At 34.8% G+C, this 20,981-nt stretch overlaps 1 protein-coding gene across 7 annotated transcripts in view; it reads left to right on the top strand.

The window, feature by feature from the left end:
• Nucleotides 1-20,981, top strand: part of Mkln1 (muskelin 1) — a 288,685-nt gene that overhangs the window by 261,297 nt on the left and 6,407 nt on the right. For all 7 annotated transcript variants that reach the window (XM_074062868.1, XM_020183812.2, XM_020183811.2 and 4 more), the window contains 5 exons: nucleotides 8,165-8,312; nucleotides 9,218-9,332; nucleotides 10,818-10,957; nucleotides 16,845-16,947; nucleotides 19,822-19,876. In XM_074062868.1, coding sequence (XP_073918969.1) covers nucleotides 8,165-8,312; nucleotides 9,218-9,332; nucleotides 10,818-10,957; nucleotides 16,845-16,947; nucleotides 19,822-19,876 — 561 coding nt within the window. The remainder of the gene's footprint in view (nucleotides 1-8,164; nucleotides 8,313-9,217; nucleotides 9,333-10,817; nucleotides 10,958-16,844; nucleotides 16,948-19,821; nucleotides 19,877-20,981) is intronic.

Here is a 20,981-nt window from a genome sequence, read left to right as displayed (position 1 = left end):
AAGGTATAGCATATTAGAATGAAAGCTTCTTTTTGGCGTTTGATCTTTAGATCTTTTTGGTTTTTGATAATTCTCTTTTTATTCCATCCAGTTTTGTTTTATCATTATACTTACAAGTAATATAATAATTAATAAAGCAAAATTGAAACAATGTGGAATGCTATAAAATGAAAATTATTTATGCCAAAGTAGCAAGTAATACAAGCACTAATTCCCTTATCTAAAATCAACGCTGGAGAAGTGAAAGTGAGAGGCAGGTGGATTTTAGGAACTCATTTTCAATGAATCTAAGGCTTTATTTTCCAGTTTATGTTGAGTTAATTCTTGTCCCTTTCCTACAGAAATAAGTAGCAGTAGCCCATCCCACCAATGGCAGAATCTAAAGAATAGCATTAATATCCTAGTTTCTATGAACTCACAGCATAATAGGTGTAAAAGACAAACGAAGACCTCTAAATATAAAACAATTTTTAAAAAAAGAAACTGGGTGCTGATCACTCATGTCTATAATCCTAGCTACTTGGAAGGCTGAGATCAAGAGGATTGTGGTTTGAGGCCAGCCTAGAGAAATAGTTCACGAGACTCCATCTCCAAAATAACTAGAGTGAAATGAAAAGGAGGTGTGATTCAAGCACCTGCTTTGCAAGCGAAGCCTAGAGTTCAAACTCCATTCCCACACATGCACAGACACAAAAGCACTAGTGTATTTAAAGATCTAAGGGAATAAACTATAGGGGTAATATGAAATACTATCTTAAAAAATTATAAAAAATAAACCAGGTGCCAGTGATTCACACTATAATCCTAGCTACTTGGGAGGCAGAGATCTGCAGGCTTATGGTTCAAGGCCAGCCTGGGCAAATAGTTTGCAGGACCCTAACTTGAAGTTACCCAGTATACACCAAAAGGGCTGGTGGAGTGGCTCAAGCAATAGAGCACCTGCCTAGCAAGCTCAAGTCCCTGACTAAGTCAAACCCAAGTATCCCCCCCAAAAAATTATAAAAATATAGCCTGTTCAGTATGAAAAATAAAATTGAAATGAGGCTGCAATAAGTATAAATGGGGTGATATGGGTGAATTAATCAAAAGTTTACAATGAAAACTGTTCCAGAAAAAAAAAGGAAAAAAATGAAGACGTAGAAAATATTAAAGACAACTAAGGGATAAGGAGAATGGTTGTGTAAGTGCCAACATCTTAAAGGAATTCTAGAAGGAGAGAAAAATAAAAATTTAAGGAGATGAACTAATTAAAAAAATTAATGGAAGTTGATTTCCAGAATTCAGAACCAATGAAAGGATGTCAAGCATGTGGTTCTCACCTGGAATCTGGCCCTCAGTAGAAGGAGCCAGGGGAATCTCCAATTTGAGGCCAGTTTGGGCTAAACAGTGAGACCTCTTCTCAAAAAACAAACAAAAACAAAAATGATGAAAGGCTTCATATTAGCAAAAGAACTCAAGGTGTACCAGACAAGACCAGTCAGGGAAGAATGTATATTTAGGTATATGAAAGTAAAGTTAAGAATATCAAGACATAGAGAAGACTCTGAAAGAATCTTTCAGAGAGAATGAACATACGACCTGCAAGGAAGCAAGAAAATACCTATGTATCAGACAGTTCCACAGCAATATTGAATGAGAGAAAACAGTAAAGTCAAAAACTACCCAAGGAGAACAACATACAACCAAGAAATTTAAATCCTCCTAACTTTGACATATGAGAGTTAAATAAAATACTCTCATGTATATTCATGTCACAAAGTTTGCCATATAAAGACCCACATTGGAAATGGATTTGGAAATATGATTCAGCGAAAAATAAATCTAGGAATTGTTACAATTTGTAATAAATGCTGGTCAAACCTCAAGGAAATGAAACCATGATGGGGGAGGGGAAGGAGCACACTGTATATTAGAGGTGCTCCCCAGGAGTCTTCTGCTTTTGTATTTGATGACTTGTTTGGAAATTCTCCATCTTTTACCTGTTGTGCATTGGGCTGTCTCTTTATTGACTTGAGTTCTTTTGTCAGTATGAACCCAACTGTTTCCTTTCAAGATGTTTCAGATTTTCTTACCTCCAAATGATAGACTATCTTCATTTCTAGTGCTATTTTTTCTCCTTTTGCTGTAATGTCTTTTCCGCTAATTCACTGGGGTGAAGGAAAAAGGGGATAATGTAGTTTGTGTTTAGTTTGCTATCTAATACCAAAAGGTCAACCTTTGTATTTCATAAGAAGCTTCTGCTAGTAAAAATTCAAGAGTCTTATGTGCCCACTAGTGCTAAGCATAATTTTTATCTATGTATCAGATGTGTTAGATATAATTTTATAAGTGGTCTTTACACTTTTATTTTCTTTAATGAGAATGCATAAAATCTCCACTTAAAAGTTTAAAAATAGTTTTTGCTTTCTTTTTACAAAAGGGAGGTTAACAAGTTGGATTTTTAGTATTATGGAAATTGACATTTCATAGTTTAATCTTAGAGAAATCCAGATTGCTTTTGAAGGTAGATCATGAACTTTATTTTTGGTTTGCTTTTTATTGGAATGTTTTTTGAATTGTTACTGTGGAGTGGGTAGAAATAGAAATTAAGCCTTAGTGCAATTTATAAAACAGGCAAAAATCCATTAACATGGTTACATTCAGAATAAGTTTAAATGGCCTTTCCCCACCTCTATCTTTAGGAACGTCTTAGATGAGTCATTTTCATTTCATAGAGGAAAAAGCTAAACTACTTTAATCTTTTAAAATAGCACTTAGTTTTAGTTTTGTAACCATATCAGCAAAATGACTTTGAAGCATTTGTTTTTAGTGACAGTAAGACTGTCTTTTGAACTTATCTGAATGGCAGTGTTCCAAATATTAATGTAAGATTTTCTTCATGAGAAATTTGGAATGTGTGCGAATTTTAAACTTACTACTGAAAATCCTAATGCCAAGCTATGCTTTTTTTTCTGTATTTTGGTTTCGATTTCTTTTTTCTTATATTTATAAAAGCATTGTATATTGGAAAATTCATAATATAGAAACTAAAAATACCCTAAGAAGGGTGAAATTACCATCTTAAAGCGTTATGGAGTTTTATCATTTGGTATGTGTTCTTTTTCTGTTCACTTGCAAACATACATTTTACATCTAAACACTTTTCCTTATGTTTGAAAGGGACTGCAGTCTTAAGGTTTGGTAGAAATTGTGTAGACAATTTACTTTTGAGCAATCTTAGGGGAAAGTGTACTGATAAAAAATTTGATGCAACATTTTACTCTTGTTTTTTTACAAATTTCTCCTCTAGTCTTGGTTTCTGTTCTGCTAGTCCAGAGATTTTTTTCATTTAGCATATAAATAAGTGCTCTTTTTGCATGGATTATGTCCATTTGGTGGGAATAAAGCCTTTACTTACTGCTTGTTTCCAGTCCACTTCATTGCAGTTCTAATAGCCTCTACTTGATCTCTGTGTCTCAAGAGCCTGTCTTCTTGCTTCCCCATGTTTACTATTATGAAGAGCTGTCATTCTACCACTCTCATTGTAACAGAAATTTCCACCTTCATGAGAACCAGTAAACTGTAGATCAACTTTTGAATTTTTTGATGAGAAAACTGAGACTCCCAAACTTTTCTTGCATGAGTTACATAGATTTCTTACTTAAATTCCCTTTTCTTTCCAATAGCAATTGGTATTTAAATTCCTAAGCTGGCCCTCAAAAACCTATCAAACACACAGTTTTGATTTCTGTATTACAAGCATGATAACTCCATACTGATGTTTGATTACTTACATCTTACAAAGAGGGATAATATTAACAAAAATATTTAATAACTTTGATGTGCTGTTAAAGAGACCATTCTCAAGAAAATTAACCATTTTGTCTATACCCTAAAGAATTTTATTAGGACGTATAAAGATTAAAGATTCATGCCAAGTGCAGTGGTTTACACCTGTGATACTTCCTACCTGGGAGGTGGCATTTGGGAGGATTGCATTTCATGGCCAGCCCGCGCATAAAAAGGAGACCATATCTCAGAAATAAAGCAAAAAAGAACAGAGCCTCAGCCTAGCCAGTGCAAGGCCCTGAGTTCAAACCCCAGAATACCCCCCGCCAAAAAAAGAAAACAAAATAGTAAGGAATAGTAAGGATGTATTGATTTGAAGTCATTTGAAACACTGAAGCGAACATTAAAGACTTCATTTGGCTGTAATGTGATACTGTTTGCTTTGAAGAATGGTGTCTTGGCTTTAGACTTAGCATGTTAAGTAGCTACACCTTACTGTGTCCCAACTAGCACGAATCAGCAACAACACAAAAAAATAAAATAAGTTTAAAATCATTGTGCTCCAAAGAGCACCATCAAGAATGTGGAAACACAGCCCACAGAATGGAAGAAAAAGTTTGCAAACTATTTATCTAGAGGACTTGTAACTTATAAGTCAGTCCTGAAAAGACAGTAACCCAATTTTAAAATGGGCAAAGAGTTTTCAAGATAATACAAATGGCCACTAGGTACAAGTACAGGTATTCAAAATCAATAGTCATTAGGAAATGCAGAGCAAAACCATCCCCCCAAATGTCTTAAATTAATACTTTAGCTGGCCTGGTGGCTCACTCCTAACAGGAGGCTGAGGCAGGAGGGTCATGGGTTCCAGGCCAAGCTAGACTACATAGCCAGAATTTGTCTCAAAAGACAAACCAACAACAACATAAAACAACCCACTCCACATGTACTAAGATAACTACCTAAGTTACTAGCAGGCATGAAAAATGGTACAGCTGTCCCATAGGGGGATGTAAAAGAGGGCATGAGAGGTAAGGATTGCTGGTGGGTACAGGGTTTCTTTTTGAAGTAATGAAATTGTTCTAAATTTAGATTGGGATGGTTTTCAACTGTGTGAAAGTGTTTACTTTAAATGAGTGAATTGTGTAATGTGTGAATTATATTTTTGTTGTTTTTTGGGGGGGGGTTTGGTGGTACTGGAGTGTGAACTCAGGGTTTCATGCTTGCTAGGCAGGTGCTCTACCACTAGAGCCATTCCACCAATTCCATTTTAGGTTGGTTCTTTTTTAGAAAGGGTCTCAAGAACTATTTACTTGGGCTGGCTTCAAATCGTGATCCTCCTGACCTCTGCCTCCCAAGGAATTATATGTTTTGTAAAGCATAAAAATGTGGATAATAGCTTTGAATGTGTAAATTGGAGGCAAAAATCAACATTAGTTCAGAGTAAAAGTCATACTGTTATCAAAGAAATTGTGCATGTATAGTTTGTAGTATGCTCTGTAATAAAAGCAATTTTTATAATACCATAAAAGATTTTATAAGCATAGTGGTAATCTTACCTGAATCTGAATCTGAATATTACAAACCTGCCTTCTGTTTTTACAAGACAATTGTCATTCTCTCTTTTACTGCTTAAGTTGGTTTCAAGCAGAATGTGACAATATATACAGGGAAACATGTTAAATTTGGTTTTATATTCTTCCACAGTTCTACATGCCCCTCCCATCCCAGTGTTTCTTTAATCCTTTCTTTTTAATGATAGTCTCCCCCTTCCTGTTTTATAAAGTACAAAATTTCTTTCCCTCCCCATTAATTTCGATTCCTCCCCCAAATTTCTGTTCCTTTAGTGGGTCCTTATTTAGGTATTTTAAGATAAGCAGTTTGTTGTATTGATTCATATGAGACCTACTTACTTGATACGTGTTTTAAAAGATTATAGAACAGAGGCATAACCCTAGCTACTTGGGATCTGAGATTGGGAGGATCACAATTTCAGGCCGATCCAGGGAAATAGCTCCTGAGACCCCCATCTCCAAAATAACCAGGGCAGAAATGGACTGATACGTGGCTAAAGGAATAGAGTGCCTGCTTTCCAAGCATAAAACCCTAAGTTCAAAACCCTAGTCCCACCAAAAAGAAAAAAGAAAAAACGTTTTTATAAAGAGCCAGGTGTAAATATTTTCAATGTTACAGGCCATCCATTTGCTGTTGCTATTTTAGGGTAAAAACAATCATGGGCAACATAAAAATGAGCGGACATGGCTTGATTTGACTGTGAGCATGCCCGCATGGTTTGCTGTGCCACGTTTTAAAATTCTTAATTCATATGCTTGGCACAAGGCAAAGTGAGTATTTAAGTGCAGTAAGTTAAGTAAGTTAGGTAGTTGCATTCCCTGCTTCTGCCAGTTTACAGAAGTGATTCCACAGGGTTGACCGTGTGCTGCCTAGCCAGCACACGCATCTGAGTTCAGACACCAGTACCACCAAAAACCAGTGCAGGAAGGGGAGAGTGATTCCATTTCTTCACTGTTTTATCTTTCTTCCACGATTGTCTGAGGAACACAGGCCTTCTGCACATTGCTTTTGAAAGTTTTTATTAAGCTTTTTAAAGAAAAGACCAGACTTAGCCAGGTGTGGTAGTATGTATCGATAATCCCAGCACACTATAGGCTGAGACAGGAGGGTTGAGAGTTCCAGGCCAGTCTTGGCTACACAGTGAAACCTTCTCTCAAAACACAGACAAATAACAACCCAAAAAAATTTAAAACAAAATAAACAGTGGCTTGAGGTTGTTATCAAGATTAGGTCAGGTCAAAGCTGGACATAGTGGTGCATACCTACTAATCCCAGTTACTTGAGAGGCAGAGGCAGGAGGATCATGAGTTCAAGACCAGCCTAGATAAAGTTATCAAGATTCTGTTCCAGAAACAAAATATAAACAAAAGGGCTGTTGGCATGACTTAAGCAATAGAATGCTTGCCTAGTAGGTATAAGGCCCTGGGTTCATCCCCAGTACCATAAAAAAACCTAAAAGGTCAATTATATGTTTGTATAAGTATAGAAATTAATATAAATGTATTCATGTATGCATGTAGATTATTATGTTTTTATATGTGTATATAATTTTGTAATATATTTATTGTAGAATATATTTGTGTAGCCTTTAAAATGTCCCAAATTTATTAGGACTGTAAACTAAACAAAAGTAAATTCTGGATTATTTTCCCTTGCAACAGTAAAGAATCAAGGTTAATATGGCTAGCATCTCCTGTGATAGTATTTGAGAGTGGTTTAGTTATTTTACTTCAATATTCGTTTAGCTTTTTCAGCATATGATAATTGTTCATAGGTTGAAGAACTGTAGTGTTGAAGTAATGACATTATATCATGACAATTGTTGTAAAGTATCATGGCAGTTATGCTTTGAAGTAGTCCATAAGATATATGGACTATATATAAAATTGTATTTCAACTAATATTTCTAAATAAAGTTAAGAAAAAAATTGTATTTGCCTTAGCAATATTTAAAAAATTACCAGATAATACAGAATTACCATAACTTATTTAATAGATTTCTTACCAAGGTAAAGCATTAGCAACTCTGGAGAATTTAAGGTACTCTGGAAAATAAAATGGCATAATGTACTTTAAAATTTTTAATTTTTTTCTTGACTATTATATGCCACAAACAAATACTTTAAATTACTCTGGCCGTGTTAATCAAACATGTTTCACTTTTTGTTTCAGTTTTGTTTTTCCAGGTCATGATTTGAATATTTTATCTCTACTATTAAATTAGAGCTGGCCCAGATACTAAATCACTTATCGTACATTAAAAAGATTCCATTGTGTACCTCTTTTTTCCCTCTGCTTTCATTCTGGTAGTTGACATTCATTTATTGTTGTAAGAAATAGTTGAACCAGGCAATGGCGGCTCACACCTGTAATCCTAACTACTCATGAGGTAGAGATCAGGAGGGTCGCGGTTCGAAGCCAGCCCGGGCAAAAGTTCTTGAGACCCTATCTTGAAATAAACCCATCACCAAAAAAGGGCTGGTGGAGTAGCCTAAGGTGTAGGCCCTGATTCAAACCCCAGTACTGCAAAAAAATTAAATTAAATTAGAAAGTTGAGTAATTCCTGTATGCCAGGCAGTATTCTAGGCACTGGGAATGAAATAGTGAGCAAAACTACCTCTGCCTTTGTGGAATTTATATTCTAGTAGGGGAAAGGCAACAAACAGTTGTCTGTGGTTTAATTGAAAGATTATGAAGTGTGTTAGAAGATAAGTACTGTGGACAAAGAACAGAATAAAGATGTGTAATCTTTTATAGAGTTAGTGCTAATCGGCTCTCTTACATGAATATCACCATGTTATTTTTTTCCTTCAATTTATAGTTCCAATGACAGGATTCACACAGAGAGCAACTATTGATCCAGAACTGAATGAAATACATGTCTTATCTGGTCTCAGCAAAGACAAGGAAAAGAGAGAAGAGAATGTCAGAAATTCATTCTGGATTTATGATATTGTGAGGAATAGTTGGTAAGGATCTTTTCTCTGTGCTGTAACCTCTGTATAATATTTATGTGAAGCTGTTGGTTTATTCAAAAAAATGAAATAAATGGTAGACTTCTGTTAATTTGTGACATTGTATATTTAAAGGTAGTATTGCTGTTTTTATTTTTTTAATCAGTATTATGAGCCAAATTGTTGCTTGTGTATACAGTGGTGGTGAGTGAATGGAATTTTACATCTGTGTTTTTCCATTAGTAAGTAGTTCTTGGTCTGGGAATCAAGAAAATTGTATTTTAGTCTAGGTTTGGTTTTGCTGCTAACCAAGTAGATGGGTGAACTTGAGAACATTGCTTTTTTAATGTACTTATGCCTTAGTTTTTATGAAGTGAAAAAGTTTGACTCATTTCCAAAATAGGACCCTTTGTCACAAACATCTCACAGAACTGGCATGCATGTTCTGCTTTGAAAACACTAGCCCAGAGGATCCAGCGCTCACATTCCACGATTGCTCCATAGGTGAATATTCTGTAGAACATAAGCACTTCCAAGAACTTGGTCCATTCAGTAGTAGAGAGTAGTGCTCAGCAACTAAGGAATTTATCGCTTTCTAAATAGGACATTTGTTTGCAGTCAAAATAAAAGCAGTGCACTTTTGAGTATTTTTATTGTGAGTAAACAGGATCACATCTCTTTCATACTTCTATTTGAGCCTATGTGTACTGTTTGTGTTTCACAGCATGAGACAGGTTGTTTTAAATTGAGCCATTTGATGGCTATTAAAACAATTTCACAGCTCTGTTCTAACATATACCAGAACTTTTTATGTTGTTGGTGATTGGACATTGACAATGAACTTACCTGCTAGGCTGTATTAACATTGTGTTTGCTGCTAATTTTCTGGGGTAGAGTCCCTTAAAAGCAGTGTCTTACAGGTCTTGTGTGTATAAGAATGATCAAGCTGCAAAGGATAACCCAAGTAAAAGTCTGCAGGAGGAAGAACCATGTCCAAGATTCGCCCATCAGCTTGTTTATGATGAGTTACACAAGGTATGATGACCCCTTTGACCTGTAAACTTTCCACAGCCTGCAATCCAAAAGAATCCCCAAGCATATCTGCTTATGGTCACTTTAAGTGGATTGCAATAAAAAGTTGTAATACAGAGCAGATATTTAATAGAATATGTAGCAGGCTTTCAATATTACGTCTCCCTAAAATTCTATAAAAGAGAGTAAACATTTTTATGTCCTGGTACTTTTCTTCTTCGGTTTTTTGAGATAGGGTCTCACATATAGCCTAGGCTGGCCTCACACTGTGATCCTCCTGCTTCAGCCTTCCGAGTGCAGAGATTATAGATGTGTGCCACCATTACCAGCTACTTTACCTCTTTTGCAAATAGTGGCTGCTTCTTAGCTGCATAGATCAGACATATAGTATTGCTTATTGTTTCTACACTGTGGTTTTCCAAGTAAATTGCACACTTTTTAGCCTTGAGAATGACTATATAGCACTGTGGTTTTAGATTTTCCCACTGTATAAGAAATCATTCTATCTGTATTTGTCTTAAATGACTAACCTCTGTTCTATCAGCTCTGTGAAAATAGTCTTGCATTCTGTTGTTTTCGTGTCATGAAGCACTCAGTGGTTTCTGTAACTATTTCTCCTTTAAATTTGACATGAAGTTTAGTGATTGGACTCAAACTATATGGAAACTGACTGACAGAGCATAATTCTTTCTCTTTAGGCCATAGATGAAAATTTAAAGTCTGTGCTATACAGTCTGACTTCTGGGTAAAAGATACCACCGGAATGAATAAAAGCCCAGTTTTAAGGGGTTCATGAATTTATATCTATTGTATAATACCATTGAAAATAAATGTTTTCAATATTTCAGGGAAATGCTTTGAAGCTTTGTATAAATTACAGAATAACATTAACATTCTAATGTAACAATGAAATCATTATTACATTGCCTTTTAATATTAATTGAATAATGGAATAATAAAGTTATTTTACAAATTATATGTGCCATTTAATATTTGATATTTAGATTAAAGCAAAATATGTTAAATTTTGTTGAAGAGTGTAGTTTGGTCTTGACCTGCAGTGATTCAATTCAACATGTATCAGATTTTTTTAAGATGTTATTTGCTGTTTTGATCAACACTTAATACACTTGATAGTCCCCATTATTTGTTGTCCTCCACAAACTGTATTTTGGATTAGCTTCTTCCTATTACTGCTTTTGTTTCATCTTCCATTATCATTATAATTGTGATAGAACAACTCAATCTAGTATAAAATGTAGCTTAGGAAAATAGCCACAGTGCTTTAAAGTAAAATGGAAATGAGAAAAATTAAGAGACACTTAGTAAAAATGAAGTGATTAAAAATTTTTTACATGAAAAAGGCAAAGGAAGTTAGCTAGCTATTATGGACTGCTTCTAAAATGAAGAAATTTTAGTATAGCCTCTGTACTTAATTCTTAAGACTGTATGAGTTGTTAAAAATCTCATTTGTTTTGTTTATTATAGGTTCATTATTTATTTGGTGGGAATCCAGGAAAATCTTGCTCTCCAAAGATGAGACTAGATGACTTCTGGTCACTGAAGTTGTGTAGACCTTCAAAAGATTACTTACTGCGGCACTGCAAGTACCTCATAAGAAAACACAGGTACAGTAATTCACTGAAAACGTTTAATTAACATTATCAGCTGTTAGTATCACTCAGCTTTGAAGATGCAACTTTTTCTTTGCAACCTTCATAAGAAGATGGCATCAGTACTGTGAAGAGGTTGCATTTTGTAAATGCCCTGTTATTTTTACTTTTCTCTTTCAAGGGAAGATATAAAGTGAAGATAGATATAGGTGAGCAAGTGAAATTTTGCAGATACTAGAATAATAGAAAAAAGTTTCTGTTAAGATAATGTGCCTGCCTTGGAGTAACTCAAGTTCTAACACTCCAAATCACAACAGCCCTAGATTATTGATGTGTACCTGACCTATTGGTAATTCTTAGTGGTGGATGTGGTGATATTGTTGACCTACGTAATATCTTTATAGTTTGATGTTCCACAATGCAATTTCAAAACACAGTTTTGCATCATTACCTTTGCCAAAAATTTCAAAATGATGTAATCAAACATTTCCCTGTATGTCTCCTCGGATATATTTGCTTTTCAGTCTTAGCAGGTGATAAACCACTGAAAAATGTGGAAAGGTGTATCTGTTTTGTGGGTTACTAATGAAAGAATTGAAATCAAAGTCCCAAAGAAATACTTGTACATGCATGTTCACAGCAGAATTATTCACAAAAACATGTTTGATGGTAATAAAAATCTGTAGTTTGGAAGGAGAAGGTTAGCCTTTATTAAGTAATTATTGTGTATTAGATCTTGCATCATATTCTTACAGTAAGTTAATGAAGTGGGTACTGTGTTACCACTATTTTATCAAAGAAGAAAACTGAGGCATTTTTTAAATGCATTTTATAACTCATGGAAGGTCAAAAAAACCCTAGATTGTGATTCCATCTCAAATGGTCATCCAACCATAAGTGACAGAGCCAAGATTTGATCTTGAATATCCTGACTCTACCCTTAACCTCCCTGTATATGGGTGTGTATGTGTATACCTGCATACAAATGCATTTTTGTGTATGTTTATCTGTCATATGTGTTTATGTATTATATTTTTAGATAATGTAAATGCCTAAAATCTCTGTATATGTATAAATTAGATTTGTGTTCCCTTATCATATGCTTATAGTTCTTGGTGTGCTTTCACAAGTTGTACTTGAAACATAAACTAATGCATAAGCTACTTTGGGAAATAATTTTGAACAATTGCTGTATTTCCTACAGAATCTAGAGGGGGAGAGTTCTGAATTTTCACAATGTCTGGATGGCAAAGGAAAAACTCTTTCATTAACAAGATTGAAGTTTTGAAGTACCTTCCTTCAACCAATATTGCTAAAATTCATTCCTTAATATTTTACTTAATTTTAATTTTAAAAGGATAAGAAAAATTCAGAAAAACTACAATTTCTGTTTCACATAGGACACCTAGTAATTGGAAGATTAAAAATTGTTTTAACTCCCTGACCATAGTCCATTAAAAATTAGACTGTTTAGTGCTAAATGTAAAGAATTGGAATTCACTGATAAACTCTTTCCTCTGAGCTTAAGTGGAAAAAGTAATGTATGCTTAATAAAGAAAAACAAAACAACTCTCTCCTCTCAGAAAAATAAAATCACTCATCCACATTCACAAATAGTAGCTTAATATTTTGGTTATATCCCTTAAACACTTAATTACACTCATAGGCTATTATTTATTTAACTGAAAAATAAGAATTTCATTCCTTTGAATCTGCCAGTGAATGAAGTGTCATAAACATTCTTTTTAGGTTAATAACTATAAGTAGTAATCATAATTATAATGGCTGCATGGTTTTCTGTTTTATGTGTAATTAACTAGTCTCCTTTTATATAGAATATTTAGATTACTTTCCAGCTTATTTGCTGTTATAAGTAATAATGTTATAGTTAATATTATATTTTATTTGGTCTCTTACCTAGAAATTCTATAGAATAGTGGTGGAATTGATGAGTTATCAAACTGTCCTCTAGAAAGCTGTTAATTTTCATTCCTTCCAAAAGTATGTAGGATCATTTTCTACAACCAAGCCAGCCTGAGAAGTGCTTTCTTTCTTTCTTTTTTTTTTTTTAAAGATATATCCATTGCTTTCCTTCTTTAAGGCATTTCTGGATGGTGTGGGGGCGGGTGTAACTCAGTGGTACAGCACTTGTGTGGCATGCATGAGGCTGTCTGTGGGTTTCTTCCCAGCACAGAAAAGTAATAATAACAGTAAGAACAACAACAATAATAAGTACAGCACTTTCAGTGGGCCGGTGGAATGAAGATTTATGGGAATCAGAAATATACATTACTGCAAGTTTAAGTTTCAGGTACAGACATTACTAGTCGCTTGTGCTTAGTCAAGACATGAAGTGAGAAGTAAAAGAGGATAAAGAATTTTTTTTCTTTTTTTTGTGGTACCAGGGTTTGAGCTCAGGGCCTCAAGCTTGCTAGATTTGCTAGGCAAGTATGTTATGAAAGACTAGCAAATCTTGTGAGTTTGATAATAATTCTTGAAAAAAGTAAGTGAAAGGCAGGAAATTTGTGACTGGGAATTTGCTACTAAAAGAAAGAACTCATCTCAGAACTTCAACCAGAAAAAACTTGAAAGAGAATTAAAGACTGTATAAAGGCCCAATCCATTCATATAGACAGTTTTCAATTATGGTAATAATAGTAGCAGAAAAGTATGGAACATAGTAGTACTCTTTTCTGATTGCAATTGGTTTTTGCCTTCAAGAGCTAATATCTAATATTGGAAAAAGCCCAGACCTAGATAGCCTTTGCGTTCATATTTCAGTCTTTTATCTTAAACTCTCTGGAGATGACTTACTCACTTGTAAAGTGGCAAAAGCAACCACACAAGGGTCTGTAAATGCATCAATAAAACTGTTCGTTTATTTAAAAAAAACAAACATTTATCAAGTACCTACATGTGGGAGACATTGTCTGAGGCCCTGTGGCTATTATCAGTGAAGAAAACAAACTAAAATACCTGCCCTCAAGTTTCTATTCTTATGAAGGGAGACCAACAATAAGTGTATATTAGATAATACTAATACAAAATAAACAATAAGTTTATCTTTGTTCATACAGGTAAGGGTGCCGGAGGTCCACTTTTAAATAATAATATTAACATCTGGCTGGTTAGCTCTGTCACCTATGCTAATAAATAAGAATGTTAGCAAACACAACTTTTATTTTTGTTTTGAAGTTTCTACTCAGAGACCTAAATGGACATGGTGGGATGAATCATATGAATAGTTGGGGGAGGAGTGCTCTAGACAGATAATAGGCAAGGCTCTGGGATTTTAACTACTCCTGAAATACTGTGGAGGGTAGCATGGTACAAATGGAATCAGTTGACATGATTATGGCAGATGAGGTCAGAGGGACACAGAAATGGACAAATTGTGAAAGTCCTTCAATTTTGAAAAATTGTAGTAGAGTAATGAAATATTCACTTTGATAAACTCACTGTGGATTTTCTTTCCAAAAAAACTGGGTAGAAAGTTGTGGCTACTTCCACTCCAGTGGAGAATTCAAAAACATTGAATTTATGTATTGCAAAAGATGAATTTGGTTTGGGACACTTTGGGTTTGAAAAGTCTGTAAGACATGTGAGTGGAGATTGTACATGAACTTGGCCTAACATTACAACCTTGAGTCACTAACACGGAAGAGGAGCTTTCTCAGAGACAGTGAGAAGAGTAAAGATGATGTTGCATGTTTCTGGGGACCATTTGAGAGAGGGACAGCAGAGGAAGAGACATTCCACAGAAGAGGTTGGAAAAGTATGGTAAGATTCTGTATAAACTTTGAAGGTTGTACAAACTTTTTTTTATATAGGTATGAGAGAGAGCAAGCAGTAAGAATGGCTCTAGAGCATCTTGAGAATCTTGTCTACTACCAATTCAGACTGACAAGAAAAGGCCATTGTGTTCTGCCTCTTGAGCCAGACCTCCAGCCATTATTCTGACTGAAAATAGTTACTTACTCTGTTCAGTTAAAATATGAATTTAGAGGGAAAGAATTATATTGTGTGTCAGGATGTAAATTAAGTGCCACTATTTTTTTAATACAACATTCAACTTTCCGAACTTGACAGTGATTCAAGGGCAGAAAGGTGCAAAAAAAAAAAAAAATTATAGCATTAATGTTAGTTATTTTGGCACAGGAGAGAACTAGCTGTTGGTTAAGATATAATTCTAGACTGCAGGTACAAGTCCAGTGATACTTTCTTACAGGCCAAGAGAAGCCTAGAAAAGAAGAGGGAAAACAACTTCCAGGAAACTAATCTCTTTACTCAGTTTAATAGGATGGAAAGTGTGTTGCTTATTTTAGGTTGCAAAGGATAAGGATGCTTAGGATAACCTCAACTGAAAGAGAATTATTTAAGAATAGTCAGGGCATTGCAGCACCTTTTCTGCATTTGAACGATGAGGCCGAATGGAGGATTGTTTAGGATACTAGAGTGATTCTAGTGGCCAGGAGCTGCACTAGTGACTTTTTTTGTACTTGCTGCTGCTTTGTCTGCTTTTCCTGTTCACCGACTACTTCTGGCTTTGCTTTCCCTCAGCCTCGGGGCCTACCATTTCATGACTTCTGCTCACTGCTTTCTGTGTTTGTGTCTGCCTTTTATGTGTCCTTATATACCTCACCTTTAGAGAGGTATACAATTGGAAAGAATTCTGTCAAGCCTCTTTATAAGCTGCTGATCAAGCTTGAGATGATTGCCTTTGGCTCAGGTACCAAACCCTCATTGAATCTGTTGTGGATAAGATGGTAGAGTAACATGACCTCTGCCTAAGGGATCCTCATCTCAGAGCTGGCAGTCTGACTGGCACTGTCAGGATACCACCTGGTACAAGGGAGCTGTACTATTCTGCTAGTCTTTTTGCCCCTTTCTAAAGAACAGACACCCTGTGGCTGAGGCTGCTGGGAACCTGAAAACCATTGGGAAAGGCTCTTCATTTTCCTTACCAGAGGAAATTAAGTGAGTCTTACTGTCTTCTGTGTTTTGAAAAGCGTAACAACTTATAGAAGTAAATCCATGTATAATTATGTTATAAAAAAAGGACATTATCTTATTTAAATAAATAAATACAAATAGATTAAGGATTTTTTTTTTAAGCTTTTTCCTTTTTAGTTTTGGTATCAGATACATCTGTGTTTGATTCTGCTTCTTGTTCTTACCACCTCTTACTAGTCCAATTCATTTTGGGGCTTCAGTTTTTTATTTTTTAAAAATGATGGAAAATATATCATCATTATAGAGTTATTTTGCAGATAAAAGAAATATGTGTAAAATACCTGGTATAGTGTCTAGCATATTACAAATGCTTAATAAATGATTACTGCAGTTGCTGCTTCTGTTACTTTTGTTATCACTGACTGAGACATGGAAATAGTCTCATTAAAAATACTTAGCATTAATGATACTTATTAAAAACAGACCATACTCATTTCAGTTTCCAAAGTATCTGTTAAACATTTCCATGGGACAATGTATTATAAAAGCAAGTGTTTTAATTTTATGTCTGTTTGGTTTTAATGAGACACATTGGACTCTTTTTGCAGTTGTGTTATGTGAAGTATTTGGTACATTCACTATTTTGTAGTTGATTTAATTCTTAGTTGTTGTTTAAAGAAGGTAAAGAGTACTCTCACCTGTTTTCTAGCACCACAACTTCCAGGCAAAAGTTTGTGAGACCCCTATTTCAACAGAAAAAAGCTGGATGTGGTACTTTCCAAAATGATCAGAGCAAAAAGGGCTGGAGGTGTGGCTCAAATGATAGAGCAACTACCTAGCAAATACAAAGCCCTGAGTTCAAACTGCCAAAAAAAAAAAAAAAAAAAAAAAAAAAAAGACATTTCTCATAATTCAAGGTAATTTATTACTCTTGTGTTATATTTTCTAGGTTTGAAGAAAAGGCCCAAATGGATCCCCTAAGTGCTCTGAAATATTTACAAAATGATCTTTATATAACTGTGGATCATTCAGACCCAGAAGAGACAAAAGAGGTAAAGAAAGATGATAGTAAACTTTAGAAATTGAGTATTTTTAGAATGTCTGTCTAATTTGAGTATTTAAAGGAAAATGAAGAAAATATGATGGCACTAATCTTAAAAAATGGCACAGAGCAGGTGAAATAAAATTTGACAGGCATATTTTCTTGTAGTAAGAAAACCCTTGTTCCATTCAGAAAAGAATTCTTAAGTGTAAAGTTTTAACTTAGATGTTTTGTATTTCGAGAAGAAAAATTGTTTTACTTTTTCCATAGGTCCATGGTTGTTTTATGTAAGAATTGTAAAGTGTTCAATATAAACTTTTCTGTTGATACACAAGATTTCTCAAAAGTAGAGTGAAGACTCATCTGTTTTGGTAGGGAGAAAGCAAAGAGAGGTCAGCAGGAGTGGAATCTTTGCTGGTTTAGTGTTTAGTTACAGGGATGTTATTGCTGTGTAACTTGACCGTAGTCTACTAACTTCATTCATCAGTAATTCCTAAGCTTGAGAAACCAGTAGCTGATCACGACTTACTAGTTTTTTTGTTAGATAAGATAGAATCAACTATTTCTAAAGATTTCCTGTTCTTTGGGGTATATTTTTTTCATTCTGTGTGTGACTATACCTGCAACGAGTTTCATGGTTTCTAGCCTATCTTTATACTAACTTGCAAGATTTCCTTTTGCCAGCCATCTAAGAACATCTGAACTGTAAACCATTTTGCCCTCCCACTCACAGAACTGGTGCTGATGATTTGTAGTTTGTCCCTTATATCTATTTCCTTGTTAGCTGTTGCTCTGCTTTGGCTTTGTAATAGCAATATCAAACAGTGATTTTTTTTTTTTCTCCTTCCTTCAGCATTTGCACAGGTTTCACATTTATTGTCAAATCACTTTTAGGCTCCAGGTTCATTATACTTTCAAAGCAATAGATCCTGCACATCCTCAGTACCAAAACAAAGAGATACTCTTTCAGCATTTTCTGCTGTGAAAGTAAAACCTATTTTTCTCATTCAGTATTGGTTGCAACTTTTCACTAGGTATTGAATAAGCAGAATATACTTCAGAATGTTCTGTATAGGGTTGTGTTTCTTTGAGACCTCAGTTAGTTCTTGATACTACTGGAAATAGGGTAAATTATAGTAGTTTTCCTGAGCAGCAGAATGTGTTTAGTTTAATCTGCTATGATTTATAACTCCAGGTAGTTGTGAAGAGTTCATTAATGTTCTTAGACAATGCATTTGAGAGTTATATATAGATTTTGTTATAATTTCTCCATATTCTACATAAGATGACCATAACTGGGCATAGTCATTTTTACCTTCTTTTTAAAAATCAAACCAAAACAAAATGTTCCAAAGTAAATAATTTCAGCTGTGTGAGCTGTAAATCAGCCAAAGTAAACAGACAGTTTGTTCTTAAAGCTAAGCTAATGGGAAAAAAATCAGAACTCAGGTTCAAACGGAGCTATTGTAAAATTTTTGGTAGCTGTTTATATTCTTTTATTTTTGAATTATAACATTTCATGTTACAGACTTCTATTTCCTAAGAGCTTCATAAAGCAAGAGCTATTTAGTAGAAGCTAGTAAAATGTGTGTGTGCTAACATCAGAAATTTTCAAAGCAATACCTTCACTCAAAGAATCTCCTTTGTCTGTATGTATAACAAAAAAATGAAAAAATACTCTTGATATTGAGAATTAGTGGTCTGCAAGATTATTATTTTATTTAAAAATGTATAAAAGGGTTAAACTTTTTACATTCCAGTGGTCTGTTTTGGTGACAGTTAAAGTCCATACATACTTACAGTATTTGTCAGTGACGCAAATTGACCTTCATTCTCATTACAGGAAATCGTTTCACTCCTTTGAAAAGGACTGGCTGCTATTCATTTTCTGTAGTAACTTGTTTTTGTTTTGTTTGTTTTATAAAAATTTTCATTTATTTGAATGGCTTTTTCAGTAACCAAAAGGGTTTTTTTAGACTTGGTATATGTGGTTATTATCATGATCATCATTATACCTATTATTAGGACAGTGGAAGTTGACTTCCAGCTCTATACCAAAACATGGCTCTTTACTTCCTTCAGTATCCAGAATATGGGTTCTGAATTGGTGACAAAGTTCTCATATCCTTAGAAAACAGTATTTTTCGAGAAAAGGTTGCCAAAATAAAATCTACCAAATTTTCAGCCAGTATAGCACATTTTGTATTTATTAACCACTACTTCTGCTAAGTTTCCAAAATACTAGTAGCATCCATTTAATAGCTGTATGTTGATTCCTGACAAAATGCCAGGCATTCTAGGGATGGGAGCTGTGTCAGCAAACCAAAAGACATCCCTGCCAGGTGGGAGAGACAATAAATAATAAACATATTGAATAAGGCAAATTATATAGCACATTAGAATTTTGTAAGTACTATGGAAAAATAAAGCTATGGAAGTGCAAAGGAGACCAGAGATGTCAGAGTTGGGCAGTTGCAGTATTAAATAGTATGAAGTCATAATATACTTCAGTTAGAAATAAGATTTGCATTGAAGGATGTGAGGGAGTGATCTGTGCAGATAGTTTGGTGAAGATAATTTCTGGCGAATGGAGGACAGGATCAGACATGCTAAGGAGTATGAGAACATGATGTGGTTTAGGAGAATAGCAAGGAGGCCATACTGATTGGAGTGGAGAGGGAAAGGTGGCAAAAGCAGTCATAGATGAGGTCAGGAATTGGAAGAACAAATTGTGAATAGCTTCATAAGCAATTGTTAGGAGTTTGGCTTTTACCTTGAGTGAGTAAGGCTTTATCAGTAATTCTATCAACCAGTAGTCAAAGTTATAGAAGTTATTTTTCATAAGTATTCTAGCCTGCTAATTTCCTTCTGTTTTTCTTTATAGTTTCAGCTTCTGGCTTCAGCTCTATTCAAATCTGGTTCAGATTTTACAGCTCTAGGTAAGTATGCCACTATAGTTTATCCAGTCAATTGTTCTAGCATTTGGAAGGCTGGATTTTGGTTGCCCTTAAAGGAAACATTAGGTGAGATATATATCCAAACAAGGGGAGCAAGTTTCAAGGTACTATGCAAAATCTGTTAAATCTGCTACTATCCTAATCTGCTAAAAGGTTACTTTCTAAGCATCATTTGCCAGCTCATGGGTCATATTGTATGTAATTCCTTTTATACCAGTTGCTGCATTGTGATGCAAACTGATAGCAGTAGAACCATGGTAAAGGCACAGTGGTTCAACCATATAATCCTAACTTCTGTGGTTTCAGGCCAGCCTAAGCAGAAAGCTCGCAAGACCCCATTTTCAACCCATTAAAAGTTGAGTATGGTCATCCCAGCTAGGTGGGAAGCATAGGAGTGCGTTCTGGGTCCAGGCATAAGTTCAAGACCCTATCTCAATAGTAACAAATCAAAAAAGGCTTAGGGGTTTGGCCCAAGTGAGTACCTTCCTAGCAAGTATGAGACCCTGAGTTCAAAACCTAGTACCACCAACCAAAAAAACCAAAGAAGCATAGTTAAAATAAATTAATTTGTTTAGCACTGCTTTGGAATTCAAGCTATATTACTGATACACTTTCTGTGAGGAAATACTTGTTGATTTAATGGTCTTTTCCTCTTAGTTTGTTCCTTGTGGAATTGTGTGGTGTCAGAAGAATGGTAAATAGGGAAGGCATTAAAATAAGTGTTTTGGAAGCAGAGAGCATGAATTATCTTGTTCTTAAAAACGAGAATTTTTATTTGTTGGTATCTTAATTGTTCAAGATAAGTTCTCTTTGAAACTGAGGTATGGGCATTAGTGTTCCTTAAGAAGTAGTCTAATTTTAATGAGTTATTTGGGGGGAGAGAGAGAGAGAGAGTGTGTGTGTGTGTGTGTTTGTGTGGCTGGGGATCAGATAATATTACTGAATTATTAAAGTAGCTAAACTTGCTGTAGAAGTTTCAGGACCCAGAGCTTTACTCAGCTGAGTTTTTCAAGGATATTTTTGTTAAGGCAGCTCATTGTTGGGCACTTCAATGTTTTCCAACATAGTAATCTTTTGAAATGTGAGA

The sequence above is a fragment of the Castor canadensis genome, chromosome 2 (genome assembly GCF_047511655.1).
Source record: "Castor canadensis chromosome 2, mCasCan1.hap1v2, whole genome shotgun sequence".
In the NCBI taxonomy this organism is placed as follows: Eukaryota; Metazoa; Chordata; class Mammalia; order Rodentia; family Castoridae; genus Castor; species Castor canadensis.
The sequence above is the reverse complement of the archived record's forward strand: the minus strand, read 5'-3'. Positions and strand labels throughout refer to the sequence as shown.